The sequence below is a fragment of the Brassica napus genome, chromosome A9 (genome assembly GCF_020379485.1).
Source record: "Brassica napus cultivar Da-Ae chromosome A9, Da-Ae, whole genome shotgun sequence".
In the NCBI taxonomy this organism is placed as follows: domain Eukaryota; kingdom Viridiplantae; phylum Streptophyta; class Magnoliopsida; order Brassicales; family Brassicaceae; genus Brassica; species Brassica napus.
The window spans coordinates 26,454,057-26,482,025 of NC_063442.1; the positions used below are offsets into that span (position 1 = coordinate 26,454,057).

Sequence of the window (27,969 nt, forward strand, 5' to 3'; positions counted from 1 at the left end):
GAATTTTGTTCATCAGTGGGAGGTCTGGTGTAGCCAAACCTAATGTAAACAAAAAAAAATTGAACGTAATCCAAAAAGAAAGATTACATTTTACACCTAATGTTTTATTGATTTCATTCTTGGATTAGTGGAAATGACGATTACATAATCGACGTTAGTACAAAGGACAATCCAGTGCCATAGCCAATAGTCGGTGGATACAACATCCTCACGGAGAAACAAAACCGAGAGTAGCTGTAGCGCTTTGGCGTAACAAGTATTTTCCAGAGACGACAAAACTAAGACAAACGTCCACATGAACAAATTTCACAAAACACAACCCATTTAAACCACCAAGGATCATCGTCCAAAGCAAACAAACAAAAGACGCAAAGCTCACTTATCAACGTACTGTGGATGACTGAAACTCAAACCTTTTCAGTCCAAGACCATAAGGGACCCCTGCTAACCGTGGGAAAACGAAGGCAAACAGTCCTGCCAAATTGACACACAATTCTGATGCACCAACTAGGAGAAAATGCCTTATTACGGATTTAACTTTTCGTGTTGCATTTCTTCAATTATATACGTGTCTTGTCCATTTCATCGTGAATTACAAATAAATTCAAATGAGTTACTAAACTTAAATTCAAATAAACTACATAAATTTTTTTAAAAAAGTTGTTAAATCTAAACCAGAAATCAATGGTTAACTTGACTGATTGAATATCTGACATGAGTAATCTCTCGAACAGATTCTCATAACCGAATATTTAACCATTGATATAAATCTTGAACTATACATAGTATTCACACGTTTTGGAGAAACTCTCACCAACCTATCGAGAACTTTTGTAGAATCATCAATTCAACTCATCTTACAAACCACATTAATCAAAACATTATAAGCGAAGACATCAGGCTAGCCGAGTTTCTCGAGACTCTCCATAACCCTAATGGCTTTCGGATATTTCTCAGGTTGAAACATCCTTTTATGAGCTTTGTGGAGAATATCACTTTGGAATTGTACCCTTTAAGTACCATGCTCTCGAGTAGATGTGGAACTTCAATGTTGGTGTAGTTTCTAGCATTTTTTGGTTATCCAAGTTCCCACACGTGAAGAAAAACTTAGCAAATGTTGTCTACAAAATATATATCACATGAAACATGTTTCTTCCAGCTTTAAATATCCAATAATTATGATGAGATTTTTCAAGTAGGAGATTTGAGACGGTGGTTATTTTTCTCTAGTAATTTCATATAAACAAAGTAAAAAAAAACAAGAATATTATAGAGGTCTTAAATGAACGTTTTAAAAACATTATAACATGAAAAAACGAGTTATAGGAAGCGCAATGTAAAGATAAAACAAACACTAGTTTGCTACTTTTCTCCCAATTCCTAAGTAGCACCACAATTATAACCAGAAAGAACAAAACAGCTCATACCAAACCTGTAAATGAGAAATCACAGCCAAAAACAGCGAGACACTTGTTATACAAGAATGTCACTTGGCCTCCAAGATCCGATTAGCGAACAACAAATCAGCACATGTCCTCATTATAACTTTGCTAATAATAATTTGTACTTGTTCAGCAGGAAGGTTGTCGGCTGCTTGTTCTTCAAAGATGGAGCATAGTTGCAGAGTTTTCTTTGTGGTTTTGGCCTTGAATCGACTAATTGAAGTACTTTGCATCATTGAGATTAAGATCCTCTACATAGTCCACGAACACAGAAACGCTATATCTATCCTCATCACTGCATTCTCCAAAACCTTGGATTTCAACACTCTGGAGAGTGTTCCTTTCGAGATTGAAGTAGGAAACATAAAATGGTTTAGATGTACGATATCCCATCGACAAAACAATATCACCTGTAGATGTTGCTCCGGCGACACCAACAAGTTCACTAATAGCCGGCAAAGTGTAGACATTTTTGGACCATTTCTGTTTCTCTATATCCTGTAAGACCCACACACGCAACTCAGCGATATTGCCATCAACATCATTCTTCCATTGAGACACACGAAATCTACCTTTGTAGTTTATAAATTTAGTACGAAAATAAGCAAAGAACTCTGCGTCAATAAACTTTAATTTCTCAGACCTAACATCAAAGCAAACTAACACAGGAGCATGAGACGAATCACTCGAGCTTAAAGCTAGAGCTAAGTAATACAAAACCCCATTGATGCATATAGATGGTTTATAAGCCTCATGGTTCAAGGGGGATTGGATATTCCTCCACCTCATTTCCCCAGTTCCTAATGTCAGAATTTTATAAGTAGATTTACCAGTCATCCTGATCCATAATACCTTGAATCGATTGTCAATCGGATCAAACCCTAAAAAGATTCCCAAGTATTTGCAGTGTCTCCTTCTCGGTTTAGGTAAGCTAACATAGTGTTGCGTACTAGGGTTAAATATCACAGGCTTTGAACTCTCCATACCACTCTTTTACGAGAAATACATACTACAGAAATAGATCAAACCAGAGGTGAAGCCATCAAAGTATCATATATATACCGACCGGGGCTACAAGAGAAGACTTCTTATATGGATTCTGAAGCTGGGGCTATGAGAAGAAGCTGAATTTAGTATCTAGTTCGAAGACAAATAAGAGACGTGGGCGAGTCCGTGAACTGGTCAAAAACAGCTCTGTGAAATATGAACGGTGAAGCATGAATACCATAACTTCGAAACCACGAAGCTGACTTTGCAGGCAGTCTAGAGAATATCTTGACGATGAGATCGTTCGGGATGGAATCTGAGATTTCTCCTCCCTTATTCATGATCCTTAGGGTAGGGACTAGGGACTAGGGGGAGAGAACCTAAGAGCATGATTAAAGGGGATTCTTAGGGTGGAGCTCTTAGCGGAATATAAGAACCCCCTCTTTTAACTTTCAACTAAAAAAATTAAGAACCGACTCTTAAAGAATAAGTTTCGCAACTCAACTTCTCTCGATCTCCGCGAGATTCTCATCCACATGCATCAGTTGTTGCGGAAAGTGGGTCTTCTCCTTCTCTTTAAATATGGCCTTTCCTCCTTATTCATTTCTCAAGTTTTCACAGCAAAAATACCATCAAAACTCTAAAGCGTAAGTTTAGAGAGTGTTTCGTAGATATTAGTTCGTTAGGGCATTCATGAGTGAAGCGTGAATCGTCTGACATGGTTGTATCCTGAGACTCGATATTCGTACAATTTAGTCTCACTACAAAACGAATATTCAGAGTTAAGGAAAGTTATTGTATTTCGACTCAATGTCCATTTCTTAAAACAGTTTTCTTCTCAGTTTCTATCCGAGTTATTCAGAGTTAAAGAAAGATATTATTTCAATTCGGTTTCCTGCTTCTACAATCAGTTCAGCTTAATCTTTAGAAAAAGTAGTCCTCCTGTCCTCCTTTTTAGTCTCAGTTACTTTCTCGTTCGTAGATAGCACTATCCCATTGAACTGTTGTGAAGCCCAGAACAACCCGAGAAGGTAAATTATTTGTGAGAAGGACAACAGATAAATTAGATTCTTAGTATTATTTAGGAGGACATGTTCCATATTTTACCAAAATCTCAGCGTCCAATACAGAGCATGATATGTCGTTTGCAAAAAGGGGACTACCAAAACTATATTTTTTTTCCTGTCAATTCAGAATGAAAGGAAAATTTTCATTAAAGTTCAAAGAAAAGGTAACATTATTTCTGCCCAGAGTTGGTCGATCTTCTTGGGTTTAGGATCTTGAGAAGACATGGTATCATCGTCGGAAGAAACACTATGGTCATGTCAGTTTTTCTTCCACGCCTTCACCATTCTTCTTCTTGAATCCTCATACTAAACACAGCCAAAGATGCAGAACGCAATCTCCATTTTCTCATTTGCGTGACATCGTTAGGCTGGCCACTGAACGAAACCAGAGATTTAAAATCGCCGCCGGTGGTTTATCTTTTCTTATTCTCTTCTCTTCCATGTTTCTAATTAAGTTTTGTCTCAATATTTTGTTTGCTCTCTTCCTTCAGCATCTTTTTCCGCAGCAATTTTTATTAGAATTTCAAGTGTGAGAGTTAGGTCGCACGAGAAGAGAAATGAAAATGGATGTATAGCTAGACATTTGATGACTTTTTCCTAATTTTTCTTTTGTTTTGTCCATATTTTAGCAAATATTTTATTGGTTAATATTTTATTTTTACATTTTTATATTAGTTTATCATTTATATCTTGACATGTAAACTGTATATATTTCAGTTAACATACATAAATGATGAAGATGTTCGCAATCACCTATATAATTTTATGATAATTTTCTTACTAATCTAATTTTATCTCTTCGCTAAAACTAGTGCATATAAAATGGTTTTATATATTTTTATTGGTATATTAATTAGATTTTCATAAAAAGTTTGTGGTAAGATATTAATATGTTTATCTTGAGCCCGTAAAATGCTGGAGACACGTACGTCACTTTGTAGGTGTAAAGCTAGTTAATGAAAAGTTCTTTGGGCATGAAGATTGGAACATTGGGACAGTGCATCATGAAAGGAAGCTCGCAAATTTTGTTAGCTAAGTGAAGTTTGAGTTGATCATAAGCTCATTTCTTCCCAAGTGATGCGTAGATGTCTTCTTTCTTGAGGATCATGTTTGGGATTGAGTGTTGGCTTAGATAAACAGATGTTGCTAAACAGCTGGTCCAGTTCCCACAATCACCACTACAGTCTCCATATCTATATATCTCGTGTGTTAAGGTATGATAGATTTTCTCTTTGGGTTGTTCGGAGATGTTCATTAATTCTGTTTTTATATAAAGATATGAGGACATGGTGATATGTGTGAGCAAAAACAAGGAAATACGGAATCTTAAAACTTTTGACGCTTGTAAGAAAATGCAAAGTGGTTTTTATTAGTGCTGACGGTTTTGAAACTATGTACTTAATTTCTGTAAATAAAGGAGAGTTCAGTTGAGAAATAGCCTAGCATAAACGTTACGAATTTAAGAGCAAAAGGTAACAAATTTAACCATGCGTGGCTTACAACTTAAATGGTGAGTTGTCAAAGAGGATGTATGATAATATATTTCGTATTTGACTTTGCTATTTAATTTTAACATTATTGATTATGATATTAACTACTATACTTGCTTAGATATTAATCTTTGTTTTGTATATATTTGATAAGACTAGCCAATAAAGAATCTGAAAATATTTATTATTTTGACATTCTTTATTTAATTTTGAAATACAAATCAAGTATGTAAGTGGATGACTACTAAACTTCTAAAAAATAATTTTTTTTAACAAAATTGACCAAATTATCTTAAAATTTTACTGACACCCATTATTTTATTTTTACAGTGAATTACTTAAAAATAAAGGAATATGTTTAGAATAGTTACTAATTAAATTGACTATCTAAGTTCACAGTAAAAGACAATATTAGTGTCATATTTATTGTAAAACTACTACAGTCATCTTTAAAATGCGATTTTGTTTTGTCATCAACATAGAAACTCAACTAAGACTCTGTAAAAAGCGATTACATACATGGTTTTTATCTTGTGGCATTTTACAATTATCAATAGAAATAGACTGATATTCTTTGTATTTTGTCATTTTCCAAAACTAAATATAAAATTCTATAAGATTATTTCTTCTATCCATATAAGTTATATTAAAAACAAAAACCAATATAAGTTTCAAAAAAAAAAAACAGTAGACGTTATATTGAAATGATCAGTCATAGAGTGATACGTGTTTTTTAGTCTTATCGCTGTTCTCTTAATATTTTGGGAAAGTTATAAAATATATATTCTAAATGAACTGAATCATTTATGAAGTCATTACACATATTGTTTAACAAAGACATAACACATATTGATTTACATAACACATATTGATTTACTATATACGTTAGATGAACGTGTTCATGCACTACTGGAATCTATTTACTTTGCATGTATCCAAAAAATGGTTTCTTCGTATGCCCATGCAAGTTCAGATTAGTAGTGATGAAAAACGTTTCCTAATGTTCGGATATACGAAAGTCGAAACATATTCTTATTCTACAACTTATCCGTTTGAAAATTGAAACCATCGAAAAAGTTAGTTGCTTTAATGTTAAACTAGATTTTGATCCGCGCTTTCAAAGCGCGGGTTTATTATTACTTTTTTTTCAATTGACAAATATTTATTAAATGTCACATTTTCATATATTTGTATTTTATTTTATAAAAAAAACTTAAAATTTTATCATTATTTATCGTATTTTATTTTAAATGACTATTTATATTTAAAAAATTAAACTTTATTTCTTTAATGAATTAAGTTGGTATAACTCTGATAAATTAATTTTATTATCTGGTTAATATTTTAATTAAAAAAATTATATACTTTTAATAAAGATTTATACTTTTCAATGAAAAAAATCAATAATTTTTATGAATGCTTAAATTATATTAAGAAAAGAAAAAATAATAATTAAGAATAGTTGAAAAAAAAATTATTTGAACTTGGACCCAATGGCCCAAAGAAAAAAAAATGTGAGAATTGGATCTGATTTCATAATCGGCCCAAAGGGCCCAAGAAAGATCTGATGTGGGCTGGATCCGAAAATAATGATCCAATATAGAGGTGTTATTAATATTACTTGATTGCCCTTATGAAACATGCAACGTTAGTAAAGGAAATGACATGTTAAGGTAAAAAAGACAATATGATCTTGCTTTAATAGTATAGATAAGAGAAACAAACAAGTGTGAGAGTTAGGTCGCACGAAAAGAGAAATGAAAATATATGTATGGCTAGACATTTGATGACTTTTTACTAATATTTTTTTTGTTTTGTCCATATTTTAGCAAATATTTAATTGGTTAATATTTTCTTTTTTACATTTTTATATTAGTTTATCACTTATAACTTGACATGTAAACTATATATATTTCAGTTAATATATATAAATGATGAAGATGTTCGCAATCACCTATATAATTTTATGATAATTTTCATACTAATATAATTTTATCTTTTCGCTAAAACTAGTGCATATAAAATGGTTTTATATATTTTTATTGGTATATTAATTAGATTTTCATAAAAAGTTTGTAGTAAAATATTAATATGTTTATTAGAGGTGTCAAAATGGATAATCCAACTCAAACCAACCCATATCCATATGAACCCATTCTCTTATGGACTATGGATAAACCCAATCCATTTAGTTAATGGTTTGGATCAATCCATAACTCATTTAAATTAATGGGTTAATGGTTTTAATGAGTTGACTCACTATTACATATTATCAATATTACAAATCAATCAAAATAAGTAAATAATTTTGTAAATTTTAAATAAAAATATTACTAACACTGTCTAAAATTTGATTATGCAAATTTAAAAGTAAAAAAAAAAACTAACAAAATTATAAAACATAAAAAATAAAACAGAGTATCTTCATTAGACTAGCTTTAAAGTCTTTGTGAAAGGCTTTTTTTTTAAACTTGTTATGGTAGAAACATTCCAACACTTTACAAACAGATGAAAACGAAACCATACGAAAGGGATCAAGCACATCAACTCTGTCACCGTACTTATCCGCAGATGATCTCCATATATCAGGAACAACCTCCCATTCATTAGATCTCAAATCAGTAGCAGCATCATCCCCTGGTATTGATGAGCGTTCCAAGAACTGTGAACAACGCCTTAGCCTTCCTGAACCTGTAAGAATGGTCCACAGATCATTCAAAAAAGCTGATAACACTGGCAACAACCAAAACTAAGACAAGTCAAGAATTCAGAGATCAAGCTCTGGTGAACAAAAAGTGATATAGCGGTTGTTAGACATAAACTAGTCTGGTTTAGTGCAACCCATAAAGTTGACAACCCCAAAAGTCAACCCTCAGCAAGACCAGCACATACAACAATCTTAGCAAACCAATAAGACCAACAAAAGATCATATGTACGTCCTTGCTATCACCCTTTAGCACACATAAGAACTTAAATAAAATCTAAGCAAGTCTCGTGAGTATTTCTCCAAGCTCCAACCAAACTAAATTCCAAAAGCTACAAATCTCAGATTCGCTTTGCAAGAGCAGCTACAAAAACTTTGAAGAGACACTGTAACAATTTAAAGAGTCAAGTGCACTTACCTTAATAAACTAGAGCTGAGCCATAATCAAAACCAAACACAGAATCAACCCAAAACCCATAAGAATGACCAAACAAAAACACCCGAATCATGAATGTTATCTAAATCAAAAGAATGATCAAACGAAAAACACCCAAAATCAAACCAAACACAGAAGCAAACAACACAGATCTCTCCGTTCAACAAGTAGATCAAACGGTGAGAACCTAAAAGAAATGACGCAATCAGATTAAGATATTAAGCTTCAATTGATCTGAAATATCTTAGAGTCAATGGAGTCTCTTCTAAACTAACGAGTTTGTCGATAGATCAAATCAAACCCAGAAAATACACTTCAATCGATCATAAATCAACAAAATCAATGACCCAAAAAGGCTAAATTGAAGGAAAATAGACTTTGACTCACAACGAAGGTGACGTTGTTGTGTTGTGACCAATGACCCAAAAGGTGTGATTGATGTGGTGATCAATGCCAATGGTGTATGTGTTGAACAGAGATCAAAGCGTTCGCTAGCGAGAAACGAAAAAAAAATGAGAGGAATTATGTGAGAAAAACTGGGTTGGATTGGATAATCCATAAACCCATTTTTATCCAAACCAATATGAATCCAACTCACTAAACTCATTAGCCCATAAAAACCATTAATCCATTAACATCCAAATTATTGACTCATTAAAACCATGGATTGGTTTGGTTTGGATCAATCCATTAATTTAAACCCATTTTGACACCTCTAATGTTTATCTTGAGCCCGTAAAATGCTAGAGACACGTACGTTACTTTGTAGGTGTAAAGCTAGTTAATGAAAAGTTCTTTGGGCATGAAGATTGGAACATTGGGACAGTGCATCATGAAAGGAAGCTCGCAAATTTTGTTAGCTAAGTGAAGTTTGAGTTGATCATAAGCTCATTTCTTCCCAAGTGATGCGTAGATGTCTTCTTTCTTGAGGATCATGTTTGGGATTGATTGTTGGCTTAGATAAACAGATGTTGCTAAACAGCTGGTCCAGTTCCCACAATCACCACTACAGTCTCCATATCTATATATCTCGTGTGTTAAGGTATGATAGATTTTCTCTTTGGGTTGTTCGGAGATGTTCATTAATTCTGTTTTTATATAAAGATATGAGGACATGGTGATATGTGTGAGCAAAAACAAGGAAATACGGAATCTTAAAACTTTTGACGCTTGTAAGAAAATGCAAAGTGGTTTTTATTAGTGCTGACGGTTTTGAAACTATGTACCTAATTTCTGTAAATAAAGGAGAGTTCAGTTGAGAAATAGCCTAGCATAAACGTTACTAATTTAAGAGCAAAAGGTAACAAATTTAACCATGCGTGGCTTACAACTTAAATGGTGAGTTGTCAAAGAGGATGTATGATAATATATTTCGTATTTGACTTTGCTATTTAATTTTAACATTATTGATTATGATATTAACTACTATACTTGCTTAGATATTTATACTTGTTTTGTATATACTTGATAAGATTAGCCAATAAAGAATCTGAAAATATTTATTATTTTGACATTCTTTATTTAATTTTGAAATACAAATCAAGTATGTCAGTGGATGACTACTAAACTTCTAAAAAATAATTTTTTTTTATCAAAATTGACCAAATTTTCTTAAAATTTTACTGACACCCATTATTTTATTTTTACAGTGAATTACTTAAAAATAAAGGAATATGTTTATTATAGTTACTAATTAACTTGACTATCTACGTTTGCAGTAAAAGACAATATTAGTGTCATATTTATTGTAAAACTACTACAGTCATCTTTAAAATGCGATTTTATTTTGTCATCAACATAGAAACTCAACTACGACTCTGTAAAATGCGATTACATACATGGTTTTTACCTTGTGGCATTTTTCAATTATCAATAGAAATAGACTGATATTCTTTGTATTTTGTCATTTTCCAAAACTAAATATAAAATTCTATAAGATTATTTCTTCTATCTATATAAGTTATATTAAAAACAAGAACCATTATAAGTTTCAAAAAAAAAAACAGTAGACGTTATATTGAAATGATTAGTCATAAAGTGATACGTGTTATTTAGTCTTATCGATGTATTCTTAATATTTTGGGAAAGTTATAAAATATATATTCTAAATGAACTGAATCATTTATGAAGTCATTACACATATTGTTTAACAAAGACATGACACATATTGATTTACTATATACGTTAGATGAACGTGTTCATGCACTACTGGAGTCTATTTACTTTGCATGTATCCAAAAAATGATTTCTTCGTATGCCCACGCAAGTTCAGATTGGTAGTGATGAAAAACGTTTCCTAATCTTCCGATATACGAAAGTCGAAACAGATTCTTCTTCTACAACTTATCCGTTTGAAAATTGAAACCATCGAAAAAGTTTGTTGCTTTAATGTTAAATAAAAGAAACAAACAAGTGTGAGAGTTTGGTCGCACGAGAAGAGAAATTGAAATGGATGTATGGCTAGACATTTGATGACTTTTTACAAATATTTTCTTTTGTTTTGTCCATATTTTAGGAAATATTTTATTGGTTAATATTTTTTTTTACATTTTTATATTAGTTTATCACTTATAACTTGACATGTAAACTATATATATTTCAGTTAACATATATAAATGATGAAGATGTTCGCAATCACCTGTATAATTTTATGATAATTTTCTTACTAATCTAATTTTATCTCTTCGCTAAAACTAGAGCATATAAAATGGTTTTATATATTTTTATTGGTATATTAATTAGATTTTCATAAAAAGTTTGTAGTAAAATATTAATATGTTTATCTTGAGCCCGTAAAATGCTAGAGACACGTACGTCACTTTGTAGGTGTAAAGCTAGTTGATGAAAAGTTCTTTGGATATGAAGATTGGAACATTGGGACCGTGCATCATGAAAGGAAGCTCGCAAATTTTGTTAGCTAAGTGAAGTTTGAGTTGATCATAAGCGCATTTCTTCCCATGTGATGCATAGATGTCTTCTTTCTTGAGGATCACATTTGGGATTGAGTGTTGGCTTAGATAAACAGATGTTGCTAAACCAGCTGGTCCAGCTCCCACAATCACCACTACAGTCTCCATATCTATATATCTCGTGTGTTTAGGTATGATAGATTTTCTCTTTGGGTTGTTCAGAGATGTTCATTAATTATATTCTTATATAAAGATATGAGGACATGGTGATATGTGTGAGCAAAAACGAGGAAATACGGAATCTTAAAACTTTTGACACTTGTAAGAAAATGCAAAGTGATTTTTATTAGTGCTGGCGGTTTTGAAACTATGTACCTAATTTCTGTAAATAAAAGAGAGTTCAGTTGAGAAATAGCCTAGCATAAACGTTACGAATTTAAGAGCAACAGGTAACAAATTTAACCATGTGTGGCTTACAACTTAAATGGTGAGTTGTGAGAGAGGATGTATGATAATATATTTCGTATTTGACTTTGCTATTTTATTTTAACATTTTTGATTATGATATTAACTACTATACTTGCTTAAATATTAATACTTGTTTTGTATATATTTGATAAGACTAGCCAATAAATAATCTGAAAAGATTTATTATTTTGACATTCTTTAGTTAATTTAGAAATACAAATCAAGTATGTAAGTGGACGACTACTAAACTTCTAAAAAATAATTTTTTTAACAAAATTGACCAAATTTTCTTAAACTTTTACTGACACCCATTATTTTATTTTTACAGTGAATTACTTAAAAATAAAGGAATATGTTTAGATTAGTTACTAATTAACTTGACTATCTAAGTTCGCAGTAAAAGACAATATTAGTGTCATATTTATTGTAAAACAACTACAGTCATCTTTAAAATGCGATTTTTTTTGTCATCAACATAGAAACTCAACTAAGACTCTGTAAAATGCAATTACATACAGGGTTTTTACCTTGTGGCATTTTTAAATTATCAATAGAAATAGACTGATATTCTTTGTATTTTGTCATTTTCCAAAACTAAATATAAAATTCTATAAGATTATTTCTTCTATCTATATAAGTTATATTAAAAACAAGAACCATTATAGGTTTCAAAAAAACAAACAGTAGACGTTATATTGAAATGATCAGTCATAGAGTGATACGTGTTATTTAGTCTTATCGCTGTTCTCTTAATATTTTGGGAAAGTTATAAAATATATATTCTAACTGAACTGAATCATTTATGAAGTCATTACACATACTGTTTAACAAAGACATGACACATATTGATTTACTATATACGTTAGATGAACGTGTTCATGCACTACTGGAATCTATTTACTTTGCATGTATCCGAAAAATGGTTTCTTCGTATGCCCACGCAAGTTCAGATTGGTACGAAAGTCGAAACAGATTCTTCTTCTACAACTTATCCGTTTGAAAATTGAAACCATCGAAAATGTTAGTTGCTTTAATGTTAAATAAAAGAAACAAACAAGTGTGAGAGTTAGGTCGCACGAAAAGAGAAATGAAAATGGATGTATGGCTAGACATTTACTGAGTTTTTACTAATATTTTCTTTTGTTTTGTCCATATTTTAGCAAATATTTTATTAGTTAATATTTTCTTTTTACATTTTTATATTAGTTTATCACTTATAACTTGACATGTAAACTATATATATTTCAGTTAATATATATAAATGCTGAAGATGTTCGCAATCACCTATATAATTTTATGATAATTTTCTTACTAATCTAATTTTATCTCTTCGCTAAAACTAGAGCATATAAAATGGTTTTATATATTTTTATTGGTATATTAATTAGATTTTCATAAAAAGTTTGTAGTAAAATATTAATATGTTTATCTTGAGCCCGTAAAATGCGAGAGACACGTACGTCACTTTGTAGGTGTAAAGCTAGTTGATGAAAAGTTCTTTGGATATGAAGATTGGAACATTGGGACCGTGCATCATGAAAGGAAGCTCGCAAATTTTGTTAGCTAAGTGAAGTTTGAGTTGATCATAAGCGCATTTCTTCCCATGTGATGCATAGATGTCTTCTTTCTTGAGGATCACATTTGGGATTGAGTGTTGGCTTAGATAAACAGATGTTGCTAAACCAGCTGGTCCAGCTCCCACAATCACCACTACAGTCTCATATCTATATAACTCGTGTGTTTAGGTATGATAGATTTTCTCTTTGGGTTGTTCAGAGATGTTCATTAATTCTGTTCTTATATACAGATATGAGGACATGGTGATATGTGTGAGCAAAAACGAGAAAATATGGAATCTTAAAACTTTTGACACTTGAAAGAAAATGCAAAGTGGTTTTTATTAGTGATGGCGGTTTTGAAACTATGTACCTAATTTCTGTAAATAAAGTAGAGTTCAGTTGAAAAACAGCCTAGCATAAACGTTATGAATTTAAGAGCAAAAGATAACAAATGTAACCATGCGTGGTTTACAACTTAAATGGTGATTTGTCAGAGAGGATGTATGATATTATATTTCGTATTTGACTTTGCTATTTTATTTTAACATTTTTTATTATGATATTAACTACTATACTTGCTTAGATATTAATACTTTTTTTGTATCTACTTAATAAGACTAGCCAATAAAAATCTGAAAATATTTATTATTTTGACATTCTTTATTTAATTTTGAAATAAAAATCAAGTATGTAAGTGGATGACTTTTAAAGTTCCAAAAAATAATTTTTTTAACAAAATTGACCAAATTTTCAAAGAAATTTAGTGACACCCATTACTTTATATTTAGAGTGAATTACTTAAAAATAAAGGCATATGTTTAAAATAGTTACTAATTAAATTGACTATCTACGTTTGCAGTAAAAGACAATAGATGTATGGCTAGACATTTGATGACTTTTTACTAATATTTTCTTTTGTTTTAACCATATTTTATCAAATATTTTATTGGTTAATATTTTCTTTTTACATTTTAATATTAGTTTATCACTTATAACTTGACATGTAAACTGTATATATTTCAGTTAACATATATAAAAGATGAAGATGTTCGCAATCACCTATATAATTTTATGATAATTTTCTTACTAATCTAATTTTATCTCTTCGCTAAAACTAGTGCATATAAAATGGTTTTATATATTTTTATTGATATATTAAATAGATTTTCATAAAAAAAATTGTAGTAAAATACTAATATGTTTATCTTGAGCCCGTAAAATGCTAGAGACACGTACGTCACTTTGCAGGTGTAAAGCTAGTTGATGAAATGTTTTTTGGGCATGAAGATTGGGACCGTGCATAATGAAAGGAAGCTCGCACATTTTGTTAGCTAAGTGAAGTTTGAGTTGATCATAAGCTCATTTCTTCCCAAGTGATGCATAGATGTCTTCTTTCTTGATTATCACGTTTGGGATTGTGTGTTGGCTTAGATAAACAGATGTTGCTAAACCAGCTGGTCCAGCTCCCACAATCACCACTGCAGTCTCCATATCTATATATCTTGTGTGTTTATGTATGATAGATTTTCTCTTTGGATTGTTCAGAGATGTTCATTAATTCTGTTGTATATAGAGATATGAGGACATGGTGATATGTGTGAGCAAAAACGAGGAAATACGGAATCTTAAAAATTCTTACACTTAAGTAAGAAAATGCAAAGTGGTTTTTATTAGTGCTGACAGTTTTGGAACTATGTACCTAATTTCTGTAAATAAAGGAGAGTTCAGTTGAAAAACAGTCTAGCATAAACGTTACGAATTTAAGAGCAAAATGTAACAAATGTAACCATATGTTCATTAATATGTGTGGCTTACAACTTAAATGGTGAGTTGTCAGAGAGGATGTATGATAATATATTTCGTATTTGACTTTGCTATTTGATTTTAACATTTTTGATTATGATATTAACTACTATACTTGCTTAGATATTAATACTTGTTTTGTGTATACTTGATAAAACTAGCCAATAAAAAATCTGAAAATATTTATTATTTTGACATTCTTTATTTAATTTTGAAATACAAATAGAGTATGTAAGTGGATGAATACTAAAGTTCTAAAAAATAATTTTTTTAACAAAATTGACCAAATTTTCTTAAGATTTTACTGACACCCATTATTTTATATTTACAGTTAATTAATTAAAAATAAAGGCATATGTTTAAAATAGTTACTAATTAACTTGACTATCTAAGTTCGCAGTAAAAAATAATATTAGTGTCATATTTATTGTAAAATTAATACAGTCATCTTTAAAATGCGATTTTTTTTGTCATCAACATACAAAACTCAACTAAGACTTTGTAAAATGCGATTACATACAGGGTTTTTAACTTGTGGCATTTTTCAATTATTGATAGAAATAGAATACTGATATTCTTTGTATTTGGTCATTTTCCAAAATTATATTTAAAATTCTATAAGATTGTTTCTTCAATCTATATAAATTATATTAAAAACAAGAACCATTATAAATTTCAAAAGAAAAAAAAAACAGTAGACGTTATATTGAAATGATCAGTCATAGAGTGATATGTGTTATTTAGTCTTATCGCTGTTCTCTTAATATTTTGGAAAAGTTATAAAATATATATTCTAAATGAACTGAATCATTTATGAAGTTATTACACATATTGTTTATCAAAGAAATGACACATATTGATTTACTATATACGTTAGATGAACGTGTTCATGCACTACTGGAATCTATTTACTTTGCATGTATCCAAGAAATGGTTCCTTCGTATGCCCACGCAAGTTCAGATTGGTAGTGATGAAAAATGTTTCCTAATGTTCGGATATACGAAAGTCGAAACAGATTCTTCTTCTACAACTTATCTGTTTAAAAATTGAGACAATCGGAAAAGTTAGTTGCTTTAATTAATGTTAAATAAAAAAAACAAATAAGTGTGAGAGTTAGGTCGCACGAGAAGAGAAATGAAAATGGATGTATGGCTAGACATTTGATGACATTTTACTAATATTTTCTTTTGTCTATATTTTAGCAAATATTTTATTGGTTAATATTTTTTTTACACTTTTATATTAGTTTATCACTTATAACTTGACATGTAAACTGTATATATTTCAGTTAGCATATATAAAAGATGAAGATGTTCGCAATCACCTATATAATTTTATGAAAATTTTCTTACTAATCTAATTTTATCTCTTCGCTAAAACTAGTGCATATAAAATGGTTTTATATATTTTTATTGGTATATTAATTAGATTTTTATAAAAAGTTTGTTGTAAAATATTAATATGTTTATCTTGAGTCCGTAAAATGCTAGAGACACGTACGTCACTTTGTAGGTGTAAAGTTAGTTGATGAAAAGTTCTTTGGGCATGAAGATTGGAACCATGCATCACGAAAGGAAGCCCACAAATTTTGTTAGCTAAGTGAAGTTTGAGTTGATCATAAGCCCAGTTCTTCCCAAGTGATGCATAGATGTCTTCTTTCTTGAGGATCACGTTTGGGATTGAGTGTTGGCTTAGATAAACAGATGTTGCTAAACCAGCTGGTCCAACTCCCACAATCACCACTACAGTCTCCATATCTTTATATCTCATGTGTTTAGGTATGATAGATTTTCTCTTTGGGTTGTTCGGAGATGTTCATTAATTCTGTTGTTATATAGAGATATAAGGACATGGTGATATGTGTGAGCAAAAACGAGAAAATACGGAATCTTAAATTTTTTGATACATGTATGAAAATGCAAAGTGGTTTTTATTAATGTTGACGGTTTTAGAACTATTTACCTAATTTCTGTAAATAAAGGAGAGTTGAGTTGAAAAACAGCCTAGCATAAACATTACGAATTTAAGAGCAAAAGGTAACCATATCTTCTTTAATCTGTGTGGCTTACAACTTAAATGGTGAGTTGTCAGAGAGGATGTATGATAATATATTTCGTATTTGACTTTGCTATTTTATTTTAACATTTTTTATTATGATATTAACTACTATACTTGCTTAGATATTAATACTTGTTTTGTATATACTTGATACGACTCTGTAAAATGCGATTACATACAAGATTTTTACCTTGTGGCATTTTTCAATTTTCAATAGAAATAGACTGATATTCATTGTATTTGGTCATTTTCCAAAATTATATTTAAACTTCTATAAGATTATTTCTTCTATCTATATAAGTTATATTAAAAACAAGAACCATCATAAGTTTCAAAAAAAAAAACAGTAGACGTTATATTGAAATGATCAGTCATAGAGTGATACGTGTTATTTAATCTTATCGCTGTTCTCTTAATATTTTGGGAAAGATATAAAATATATATTCTAAATGAACTGAATCATTTATGAAGTCATTACACATATTGTTTAACAAAGAAATTACACATATTGATTTACTATATATGTTAGATGAACGTGTTCATGCACTACTGGAATCTATTTACTTTGCATGTATCTAAAAAGTGGTTTCTTCGTATGCCCACGCAAGTTCAGATTGGTAGTGATGAAAAATGTTTCCTAGTGTTCGGATATACCAAAGTCGAAACAGATTCTTCTTCTACAATTTATCCGTTTAAAATTGAAACCATTTGATGACTTTTTACTAATATTTTCTTTTGTTTTAACCATATTTTATCAAATATTTTATTGGTTAATATTTTCTTTTTACATTTTTATATCAGTTTATCACTTATAACTTGACATGTAAACTGTATATATTTCAGTTAATATATATAAATGATGAAGATGTTTGCAATTACCTATATAATTTTATGATAATTTTCTTACTAATCTAATTTTATCTCTTCGCTAAAACTAGTGCATATAAAATGGTTTTATATATTGTTATTGGTATATTAATTAGATTTTCATAAAAAGTTTGTAGTAAAATATTAATATGTTTATCTTGAGCCTGTAAAATGCTCGAGACACGTACGTCACTTTGTAGGTGTAAAGCTAGTTGATGAAAAGTTCTTTGGGCATCAAGATTGGAACATTGGTCCGTATACACAAACTGGTATTCTTTTTTTTGTTGAAAAAACTTGATAAATTAAAATTTGAAATTACGTTCTACTAAAGTAGATTTCGTCTTCTACGAAAAATGAGTTAGTAAAAATTGAATTCCAGATTAAACAAGTTCATCTATTTTTCTTAGAACGAAACAATCTACTTTTAATTAAATTTCTAAATATGGGCAATGCAAATTCTACTAATTGTAAAGTTATCTACTTTTTCTCAGAATGCAGTTTCTACTTTTATGAGGTATTCTAAAATTCTCGGAATGCGAAATCTAGACAATACTCAAACGGCTACATGAGGTAGAATCTGTGTATGAATTTTTTTTTCTTGGTTCTATGCAGTGGAGCAAGTACCTTCTACGGATAAGAAACATGATTTTGGCAAAAAATTATGGAAGTTTCAATTAACAAAATATTCTAAAAATATTTGTAATATTCTAACAAATCAGATTTAGTAATATATATATATATATATATATATATATATATATATATATATATATATATATATATATTACAAAAGTAATTTTCTACTAAGAACATTTTTAAAACTTATCAATAAAATAAAATTAGTTATTTAAATTTACTTTTATGTAAAGTTTACATGTTTTGTTAATGAGATACTTACTTCAAGAGAGATTCATCATGTCCCTGTTGTCAGACTTTAATGCTTTAGAGGGAAGATGAGATTTGTTCTGTTTTTTTTTTATGTTAAATAATCTTTAATAGAAAGATTCAACTTTTGTTTCGTTTTCGCGAGTTCTCTTTTTCCTGTTGAGGAATAAGCTTTGTTTTTGGCGATTTTTGTTGTGTATTTTTAAAACCGGGTTGGGTTGTTCTTTATGTCTTTAAAATCGGGTCGGGTTGTTCCACACCGCTCGCCCAAGAAAGCGGTAGGATATTGTGTCTTTGTCGAAAATGAAATAATTCGAAATTGGCAAATCGTGAAAATATTTGGAAGCATTTAATAAATAGAGGTTTCACGCCAAATTGCTATATTTGGTTTCAACATGGAGAAGGTTATAATTATGAGAATGAAAATAGTAGTAGTAATAGCAATTCTCAGGAAAAACCGGTTGATCATCATTTGCATAATGAACATAGTTACCATCAGGAGGAGCAACTGGTAGATTATGATAGAGTTCATGATATGGTAGTTGATGCATTTGTAGGTCATGATGAAGATGAAGAACCTAACATAGATGCAAAAAAGTTTTATGAAATGTTAGATGCTGCAAATCAGCCACTTTACAGTGGTAATTAAATATTTAATTTAATTATTATTTTATATATATATATATATATATTCTAACTTTCTTAAATATGTTTTAAGCCAAAGAGACGAGAAAACTCCCGTCTCTTTTGTAACTTTACAAGAGGACCCACAAAAACAAGGCGGGCCAATTTCTAGATGCTAGGTCCGAGCAGATCTTCAACGACTTGGTTGGTCGGGTTGAAGACCGCCAGACCCAGCTGACCCAGCAGTCCACCGACGGATTACCCGTCACCTTATCCACACTTGAAGTGGATAGGATTTACGAGGAGGTAATTTTTTTAAATTTTAATTTTTTTTATTATTCATTTAATTTAACTTTAACATTTTACTAACAATATTTATTTTTTGTTTTTAAGGTTGTCCCTAATAAAAAAAGAATGTACGTTGGAGATTGGTTCCGTCAACGATGTTCCGAGTGCGACATCGTCTTATGGTCAGAGATGGGATGATGAAGTCGCTCAGCTGCGTAACAAGTTGGACTCGGCGCGATATGCGTTCACAGCTCGTATGGGTGGAGTCGAGGGCTTCTTGGACGTTGTAGCGGCCACAAATCCGGAATGGGAGTCCTTGTTGAGGAACATGCGACGACAAAATCCCATTCCAGGCGAGTCACCTGGCACACATGACGAGGCGGATGTAGAGAGGAGGAGTGAGGAATTCTACCGGGCGATGAACGACCTTTAGTTCTTTTTTTTTCTTTTCGTTGGTTGTATTATAAATTCAAAACTTATTTATGTATAAAATATTTTCGTATTCACGTTAATTTTTAAATTATATTTTTATTAATAATTAAATAATTTTTATTATATTTTTTAATTCTGGAAAATAAAAAATCGAAGTAAATTCGTAGCTAAATTACGACTACATTACGTGAAAAGTTTATGAGGAAGTTACAAGGAAAACTTTTACGTCAACACTACGAGGAAAGTTTAACGAGTATTTTACGTGAAAGGGTTTACGTGTAATTTACGAGGGATTAGTTTCGAGGTATTTACGAGGAAATGTAGTGTCCTCCTTACGTGGAAAGGTTAGTGGTTTTTACGACGAATATTTTTCTTCGTCTTTACGACGAAATGTTTTTCTCGCTAGTTTACGACGAATTGGCGAGGAAACATGCGTTACGACGAACGAATAACGACAGAACTTGTTTCCTCGCTAATTCCTCGTAAAGTCTATTTTACGACAAACTTATTACGAATTTCGCCATCGTTAATGTTGTGTTTTCTTGTAGTGTTGTGCCTCTAGATCATTTTTCAGTTGTGCTTGAGACATTTTTGTCTCCTGAAGCTCTGTTTTTGTTGCATGAAGCTCTTCTTGAGTTGATTGAAGCTGAGACTGAAGAGTAGTAATCATGGGACTTGGAGTGAATGATGAAGGTAGAAATAGTTTGTCAACATTATTTGATATCTGAAATTCTTCACAGAGAAGCACAAAAGTTAATTAAAAATTAACAAACCTGGACATTATAATTGGCAAACACAAAACCTAGCCGAACAAAAAACATTTAATCTACGGATATAAGCGAGGTATAAATGAAGACACAATCATAACCATGAAAATCTAACCCCACCAAAAAAAAATGGTACGACCATGAAAACCTAGCCGAACAAAAAAAAACACAATCACAACCACCATCAAAGAAAAGAATCTTAGTTATAGTAGTGACAGTAAAAACATTTAATCTACGGATACTCGAACCAAGCAAGAGAAACAAACACACATATATGTTTCTCAGATTCATAAGAAGTTTCAAAGCAACGAAGAGAACAATGCAATGCAGAAAAAGGACACTGAGACTCATATTTTCCTTACTAACCAGAGAAGAAGCAGAGAAGATGAAATGTTGGACAGAGATAAATGAAATGTTTTCCCTCTAAGGGTACAAAACGTGATATTTGGTCTGGAAAATGTTTTTGAGTAAAATGGTCTGGTTTTATCCGGTTACAAATTTATTAATGCGTCGAGTCGAAATGGTCTGGGTTGTAGTGACCCGTTCGGTTCGGTTTGATTTCTGGACAGATTATTTCAGTGATCTCTTATTCTTCGACTTTTATTTTATTTAATTTTGTTGATTTACGAGCACAAGTGACTTTATGTTTCAGTGTGTACAAACATAAGTGGCTACTAGGGGTGTCAATTCGGGCTGGTCCGGTCCGGTCTAATCTCGTTAAGCCCGTAAATACGTAAATATTTGAGTTCGGTCCGGTCCGAAAATATTTTAGTCCTAATATTCAAAGCTCTGCCCGACCTTTGTAGGGTTATAGGACTTTTCGGACTTTTTTGGACTTTTCAAAAAATAATTTATCAGTGTTACTTCTACCGTTTTAATACATATTTTTCATTAAAAAATAATTTTATTTTTTTGTTTTAAAATATAAAGTGAGTTTAAACTTTTATTCTTTATCAAAAATGTTTTATTTTTTCGTATGCTTTAAAAATATATTATAAACAATCCAAATTTAATAAGATTTAAATAATCAAAAATAAATTATAAATAAACATATAAAAGAATAAAATTTATGATAAACATGGTCAAACCTTTCATACATGTTGTACATGAAAGAAGAAAATGCATTTGCAAAATTTAATATGAATCACTTGTAATGATCAAATAATAAAGTACATTAACAATTTTTATATTTGTTTTATTAGAGTTTCGATTAAAATATTAAAATATATGTCAATAATAATAATGATTTGGAAAAATAATAATTTTTAAGCTAAATTATAAAATTTTGGGTTTTCGAGTCGGTCTTAGCCCACATATCTCAAGTCCTAGATAGGTCGGACATTGATCTCGATTTGGGTGGTGTGTTTGAGAGAGGAATTGAATTTATTATGATATTTGATTGATGTGCGGGTCAAGATATCCTTGCTTAAAATGTGAATCGATTTTTTGTTTGCAATCATTCTACTCCTCGGATTTTGTATTATAAAGTGTGAAACTTTTTGTGTTCCTTCTTCTTTATTTACTTTTTTTTCTTCTGTTTTCTCTTGCTTCTCTGAGTTGTTTTGTTTTCTTTTTTTGGCTGTCGATACTCTTTTTGATGTTTCCCATTAGCTCCAATGGCGTCTCTCATGTTGGTAAGGATTTGACCAATTTTGACTCATTTGTTTTTGTCGGTCGTAGTTTCTAATTGTTTGTCGGATAACGATGACTTGTCCATCGCCCGCTGTTTCTCTGCTGGTGTTGAGATCTCGGAACCCCAACTTGTGAAGCAACAAATCCTAGTGTGTGTGTGTGTCTAGCCTCTTGCAGTAGCTTCCTCCCGGCCATATGTAGTGAATTGCTTATCTTCAATCATATATCAAATAAATAAGTTTCAGTTTTTTTCTACTAGATTTAGCAGAACCGTATAGGTTGAAGACTCTTAAGTGAGATATTGACTTGCATGATAAAGTGGGGTGATTGGTTGGAATTTAACAAGTGACTGTTTAAATTTTTTAGATTTAATTTCTATCTACAACTATATAAATTACCAATCATGCTTAAATAGTGGTTAAACCTGAAACCAAAAAATAAAAGAAAAAGGCTGTAGGAGCCTTTTTTTTCTTCTAAAGCAAAAATATTGCTTTTTCATTTACTTTCTACAGCTACATTAAATACAGATAAATCAACAAAATTTACAAACTAAATTTTACAGTAAAATGTTTATAACAACAGTCCAACCAATTGCCTCCAAAAACAAACACTGTACCAATTCTATAGTCTATACACACAAGTTTTAAAAACCAACATAAACTTTCATTAGATATGTTACAATGGATACAAAACGCCAAGTCCTCTCTCTCATGGGAAGATTTAAGTTTATATAAAAACCAGCCGGGAAGCAAAAACAAAACAAAAAAAAGTGAAAGTAAAGAAAAGATCATGTGAACAAGAAGAAGACATTTCAATACCAAACAAAAAGAAAATAATTAGAGGGAGATTTCACAAGGTGCATGAAACGTTCTTCCACGACAAATAGCTTCAAGATTTTCTCCGGCGTACGAGCACAACGGTGAAACCTCAACACCTAATTAAATTATAGTTTTGCAGCATATTAGATGATATATACACATAAAGAACAAAAGTTATAATGAGAATATGTTTTTGGAGTTTTACCAGTTGCATATAAAGGCACAGAATGTGTTAGAAAACCACCAGCTGCTATAACCCAACGTGTGTGTAGCCTTAGAACCGAAAGCCTCGCACTTTCCGGTGTATCGAAATTGGACCCATTTACATTCTTCACTGGCGCAAACTCTTCTTCTCTTAACACCTACACATTGCTCAATCCAAATTTTAATATCTGTTTTTAGTTTATGTATTGTGTAAATGAACGACATAGTTTACCTCAAAGAGTGCGGTTGAAGGAGCATACAGAAAGGAATCAAAAATGAATTGTTCTAGTTTCAGTCCCATTGTGTATCCATTCATAGATGGTATCTTCTTCTCCGCCAAGTGGTAGCTGCCATAAACAGCACATTATTACACATATAATATAATGTTTTGATTGTGAGATTTAGAATGTATTTGTAGAGCTTACACGCTGTCTTTCTCTAGGCCGGTTGCGACTTGATTAATGAAATCTAAAGTGAACATGTGCAAGCACACCTGATGACAAAAATGTAAAACAAAAACGTTTCATAAGCTCTTTTCAATTTGGTATGAGTTGTGAAATTTATAAGAAGATGATGAGAGAGGGAGAACGGGTTTTTACATTACTCCAGCAATATTGAAGACGCCCTGTTCGTTGATTAATAGCAGAAGCCATTGACTGATCTAGCTCACTGTATTCAACTACAGTCAACGGTCCACCTTTTCCTCTTCTAACAAATACTCCAACCTGTTCTTGAGGATATGCCTGTTTTTATCATACAAAAAACACATTTGAGTCACCAGGAAAGATTATGGACTTCTACCTAAACTAGAGAAAATGTATAATCTTAGATACCTTCCGCACAACTTTTGCAGCCGAAGCAGCACCTTTATCGATAAAGTACCCTAGAAATGTAGGATCAGCTACTCGAACCTGCTTTCCAAGATGTCATTTTATATCCAAGAGACAGAGTTGAGAAAAATTAAGCAACTATAAGGACTCAAGTCTGAGCTAGAAAACTAACCATGACATTGTCAACACCATAGCAATCCACATATTTTATTCCCCTTGAAGCCATATCCTCTAATAACCTTGAAGACTTTAGAGCTGCAAAATCTTGGATCAGAATTAGCAAAAAAAAACTAATATATGACAGCAAAAGACCAGAATCAATTAGTAAACATACCTCCATAGACTCCCCCGTTACCATCTGGAGCTTTAGCTAGCTGATAAAATGTAAATAAACTCATAAAGACTAGAATACTAACCAAAGCTAAAAGGAGAGACAGAACAACGTATTATGGTACATACACTAAAAGGTGTCTCCATGATAAACTTTCCTTCCTTTGAAATGCAAGGCAAAGTACCTTGTTGGAAAAAACTGATCTGTAGCCAAGTGATCAACATTTGGTCAGACACAGTATGAAAGGAGAAAATAATACAACTAAGAAGCATATATCCTTACTTGATCTGGTTCAAGGCCAAAGTACTTGTGACTCGAAAAATATTTTCGTGTCGCCTCATCAGTAAATGGACTAGTCATAATATACCAATGTATTGTAACTGGGCGAGTTGGACCTGAAGATAAAATATTATGTTAAACAACGAGTTTCAAGATATGTTGCAATGGTACAAGATACATTAGAATGTAGAAGAAGGCATGAATCTCACCTTCACCCACTACTTGAGCAGCAAGTCTTTGGATACACAAGATTCTCTCTGCTTGAATCTGAAAGAGCGACTTTCCTGATGGAAGTCCGATATCTGAGATGGAATTTAAGTCAATAACTACCATGTTACGTAACTTGAGCCTAATCAGTGCATGTCAAGGAATCAAAATACTCTTACTACTCTAAAACATCCAGAATGAAAGAACCAAAAGGCGAGCTGATGTTATGACAACTAAGATGTGCATTCTAAGGAAGAAACTGTTTCAAGTGCTCCAAGCATTGTTACTGTAAAGAAGATTGGGCAGAGGTACAGCAGAACTAGAATAAGAAGCACTCACTGAAACATCCTTTTGGGTCTGAAATTCCAAGTCTTGTCCCCTGTCATATGGTTTCATAGTAAAATCATTTTCAATAGTCAGATCTTTTACAGAATGTACTAACAAAAACACAACAATGTGGCAGAAAAAGGTGAGCCGGAATCTATTAAAACCTATTAACATGATTCGTTTTCCTTGTACAATACGAGAGAAAGAGCATAAAGAGGAAACATATTCTCAAGTTATTAAATGAAGTAATCTCCTCCAAGCGACTCACATGTTTAAAATCAGAATTTTTCAACCTTCCTTACATCACACGAAACAGAGGAACTTAATATGGAAAATTTATTATATATTAAAGATACGGAATCCTATAAAAAGCATCTTTTCAGATCACGTGATCATTCATGATCCGTTTGATTTCTTCTTACAGTAATTAAGCAAGGTTCCTCCTAGACATCGCCATTACTCAACTTACCTAAAAAAAAATTAAAACCCACCGACAGTGATAAATGTATCTAATAATTCATATGATTGCCACTATAATAACCCCTAAATAACACTTTCTCCGTTTCAGATTATATAAATTATTTAAAAGTAAAGACCGCACCAAAAGCCGTCTTAATCTTAAGTAGGTAAGCATTATTCGAAAACCCATCGACAAGAGAATCATCAGCAACTCTCATTACACCTACTTAAACTAATTAAAAGTAGCATTATTGCTGTATTTAAAGAAAAAGGTAACACAAGATTAAGACAAGAAGTACCTGTCCACCAGACAAAAGTACCACTCCTAGTTTGCCTTCATAGATAGTCTTTAATCCCATCTTCCACCACTTCTCTCTGTCTTCCATTTTTCTTCCATCAACCGTCGAGACCCAATTCTCCGGCACTGGCTCTATCGCCGCCACAGGCAAGCCTAATTAAATTAAACATAGATGTATGAAAATTTATCAAATCCAAAAAGACAATGCATGTAGTTTAAGTTGAAAATTTTCTGAAAACCTTGAGACTGAAGTGAGCATCTGATGATCCGATCTATTCTTGGAAGATCCAAACTCTGGAAATAACCAAATCAAGAACCAGTTAAAAAAAATAGTATCACTAAAACAGTGTTTTTTTATTAATACCAATCTGAGATTTGATCTAACGAAGGACACACCTCGATGTCTCTGACAAGGAACTCTCGTTCGTCCGGTGAGAGCTCGTCCCAAAGAGCGAAAACATCTTCTTGTCCATAATCTTTTAATCTCTCAATCAATGCTTGACGCGGTGAATTCATCGGAGGAGGAGAAGTTATCTCTGTCGTGGTCGTTGTTGTTGTCGCCGCCGTTGAATCAGATGCTCCATTCTCTCTCTCCATCGACGGGTCTCTCATCTCTCTCTAGATCTCTTGCAGGTTAAAACAAAGGTTATGAGGATTATAGACGTTTGGTCTGTTTTTATTTTGGGGAGAGAAGATGAATGGTTTTTAAACACGAGCCAAGAACAGTGGCGAAGAAGACAAAGAATCAACAAAACAAATCGACATGAAACAACTGGAGTTTATGCAATTACTTGTTTACCCTTTTGTAGTTTCATGCATTTTGTCAGAGTCCTCCGACAGTTTGTTGGCTTTATCTCCTCTGGCTAGCTCACCTGGTTTTAGATTTCGTTTTCTTCTAATTATTTAAAAAATTTAGATCCCCATTTTCTTTTTCTTTCTTTTTTGGTTATCATAAAAAATTTCATTAGAAACATTGAAAAATAAAATATAAAATCAGCAGAAGATAAGTAAATTATTAGAGTTAAAGCTGCAGAAATATAGTTTCTCATAAACATAATTATATGAAAAATAAACAAGCTTAATTGAGATTACAAGACAATATTATTAAAAGGCACCAATGTTCCTTAACTAAATAAGCGAGTAAGCTAGGATTTGAAACGCTTAAGAAACAAACTGATAAGTTTTTTTAGACCATTTCCAATGTATTTTGTTATAAAGTATTTCTAAAATATAGAATTATTATAATACAAATGAAGTTTACTTCAATGTGTTTCTCTATGATAGCAATCTTTAAAATATATAGTAAAAAGTAGAGATTGCTATGTATCCCTTGAATATAGAAGAAAAAAATAGCAATCTCAATTTTAGAAAAAATAGCTATAAGTTGGAGTGAAATTAATTTTAAATGTAATATAGAAATAAAAATAATAATAAGTTAGAGATGCTATTTAACTTAAAAATGAATTATATTATAGATACCCACGATCAATCAATGATAACATGTTCCACCAAAATTCAATCTTTCAATTCTTATAACCAAAAGGTTCATATTCGTAAGATAGAAACATTGTTTTCTGTTAAAATAAAACAAAAATAACTAAATAAAAATAATTCTTTGAATCGGATAACTAGATATAATAACATTTATTCTATTAAAAGAGAAACAGTCTTGAAAAATCTACTTATACAAGGTTGTTTGGACTATTTCATAAGAGTTAATAATTTCATGGTCCTACTTTAATTTCTCTTAACAATATATTTTCGTATATTTCTTTGATTTTTTTTAGATATTATAA

At 31.3% G+C, this 27,969-nt stretch overlaps 2 protein-coding genes and 1 long non-coding RNA gene across 3 annotated transcripts; all 3 read right to left on the reverse strand.

Moving 5' to 3' along the window:
* Nucleotides 1–1,249: 1,249 nt before the first annotated feature.
* Nucleotides 1,250–6,125, reverse strand: LOC106350857 (putative F-box protein At1g30925). Its single transcript, XM_048739084.1, has one exon. It carries the CDS (start codon nt 2,424–2,426, stop codon nt 1,656–1,658), a length of 771 nt encoding a protein of 256 aa, XP_048595041.1. The 5' UTR covers nt 2,427–6,125; the 3' UTR covers nt 1,250–1,655.
* Nucleotides 6,126–7,281: 1,156 nt separating this feature from the next.
* Nucleotides 7,282–14,925, reverse strand: LOC125577615. The gene is made up of 2 exons (XR_007316027.1): nt 8,515–14,925; nt 7,282–7,677 (listed from the first exon to the last, which is right to left on the reverse strand). It is a non-coding gene; the product is annotated as an uncharacterized LOC125577615 (long non-coding RNA).
* An 8,136-nt stretch (nt 14,926–23,061) lies between these two features.
* On the reverse strand, nt 23,062–26,931 carry LOC106349180 (UDP-N-acetylglucosamine diphosphorylase 1). Its single transcript, XM_013789110.3, has 15 exons — nt 26,570–26,931; nt 26,413–26,467; nt 26,175–26,326; nt 25,429–25,468; nt 25,092–25,184; nt 24,886–24,998; nt 24,732–24,806; nt 24,607–24,646; nt 24,445–24,527; nt 24,276–24,353; nt 24,042–24,185; nt 23,868–23,935; nt 23,675–23,789; nt 23,444–23,600; nt 23,062–23,354 (listed from the first exon to the last, which is right to left on the reverse strand). Exons 1-15 carry the CDS (start codon nt 26,783–26,785, stop codon nt 23,257–23,259), a joined length of 1,527 nt encoding a protein of 508 aa, XP_013644564.1. The 5' UTR covers nt 26,786–26,931; the 3' UTR covers nt 23,062–23,256.
* Nucleotides 26,932–27,969: the final 1,038 nt, after the last annotated feature.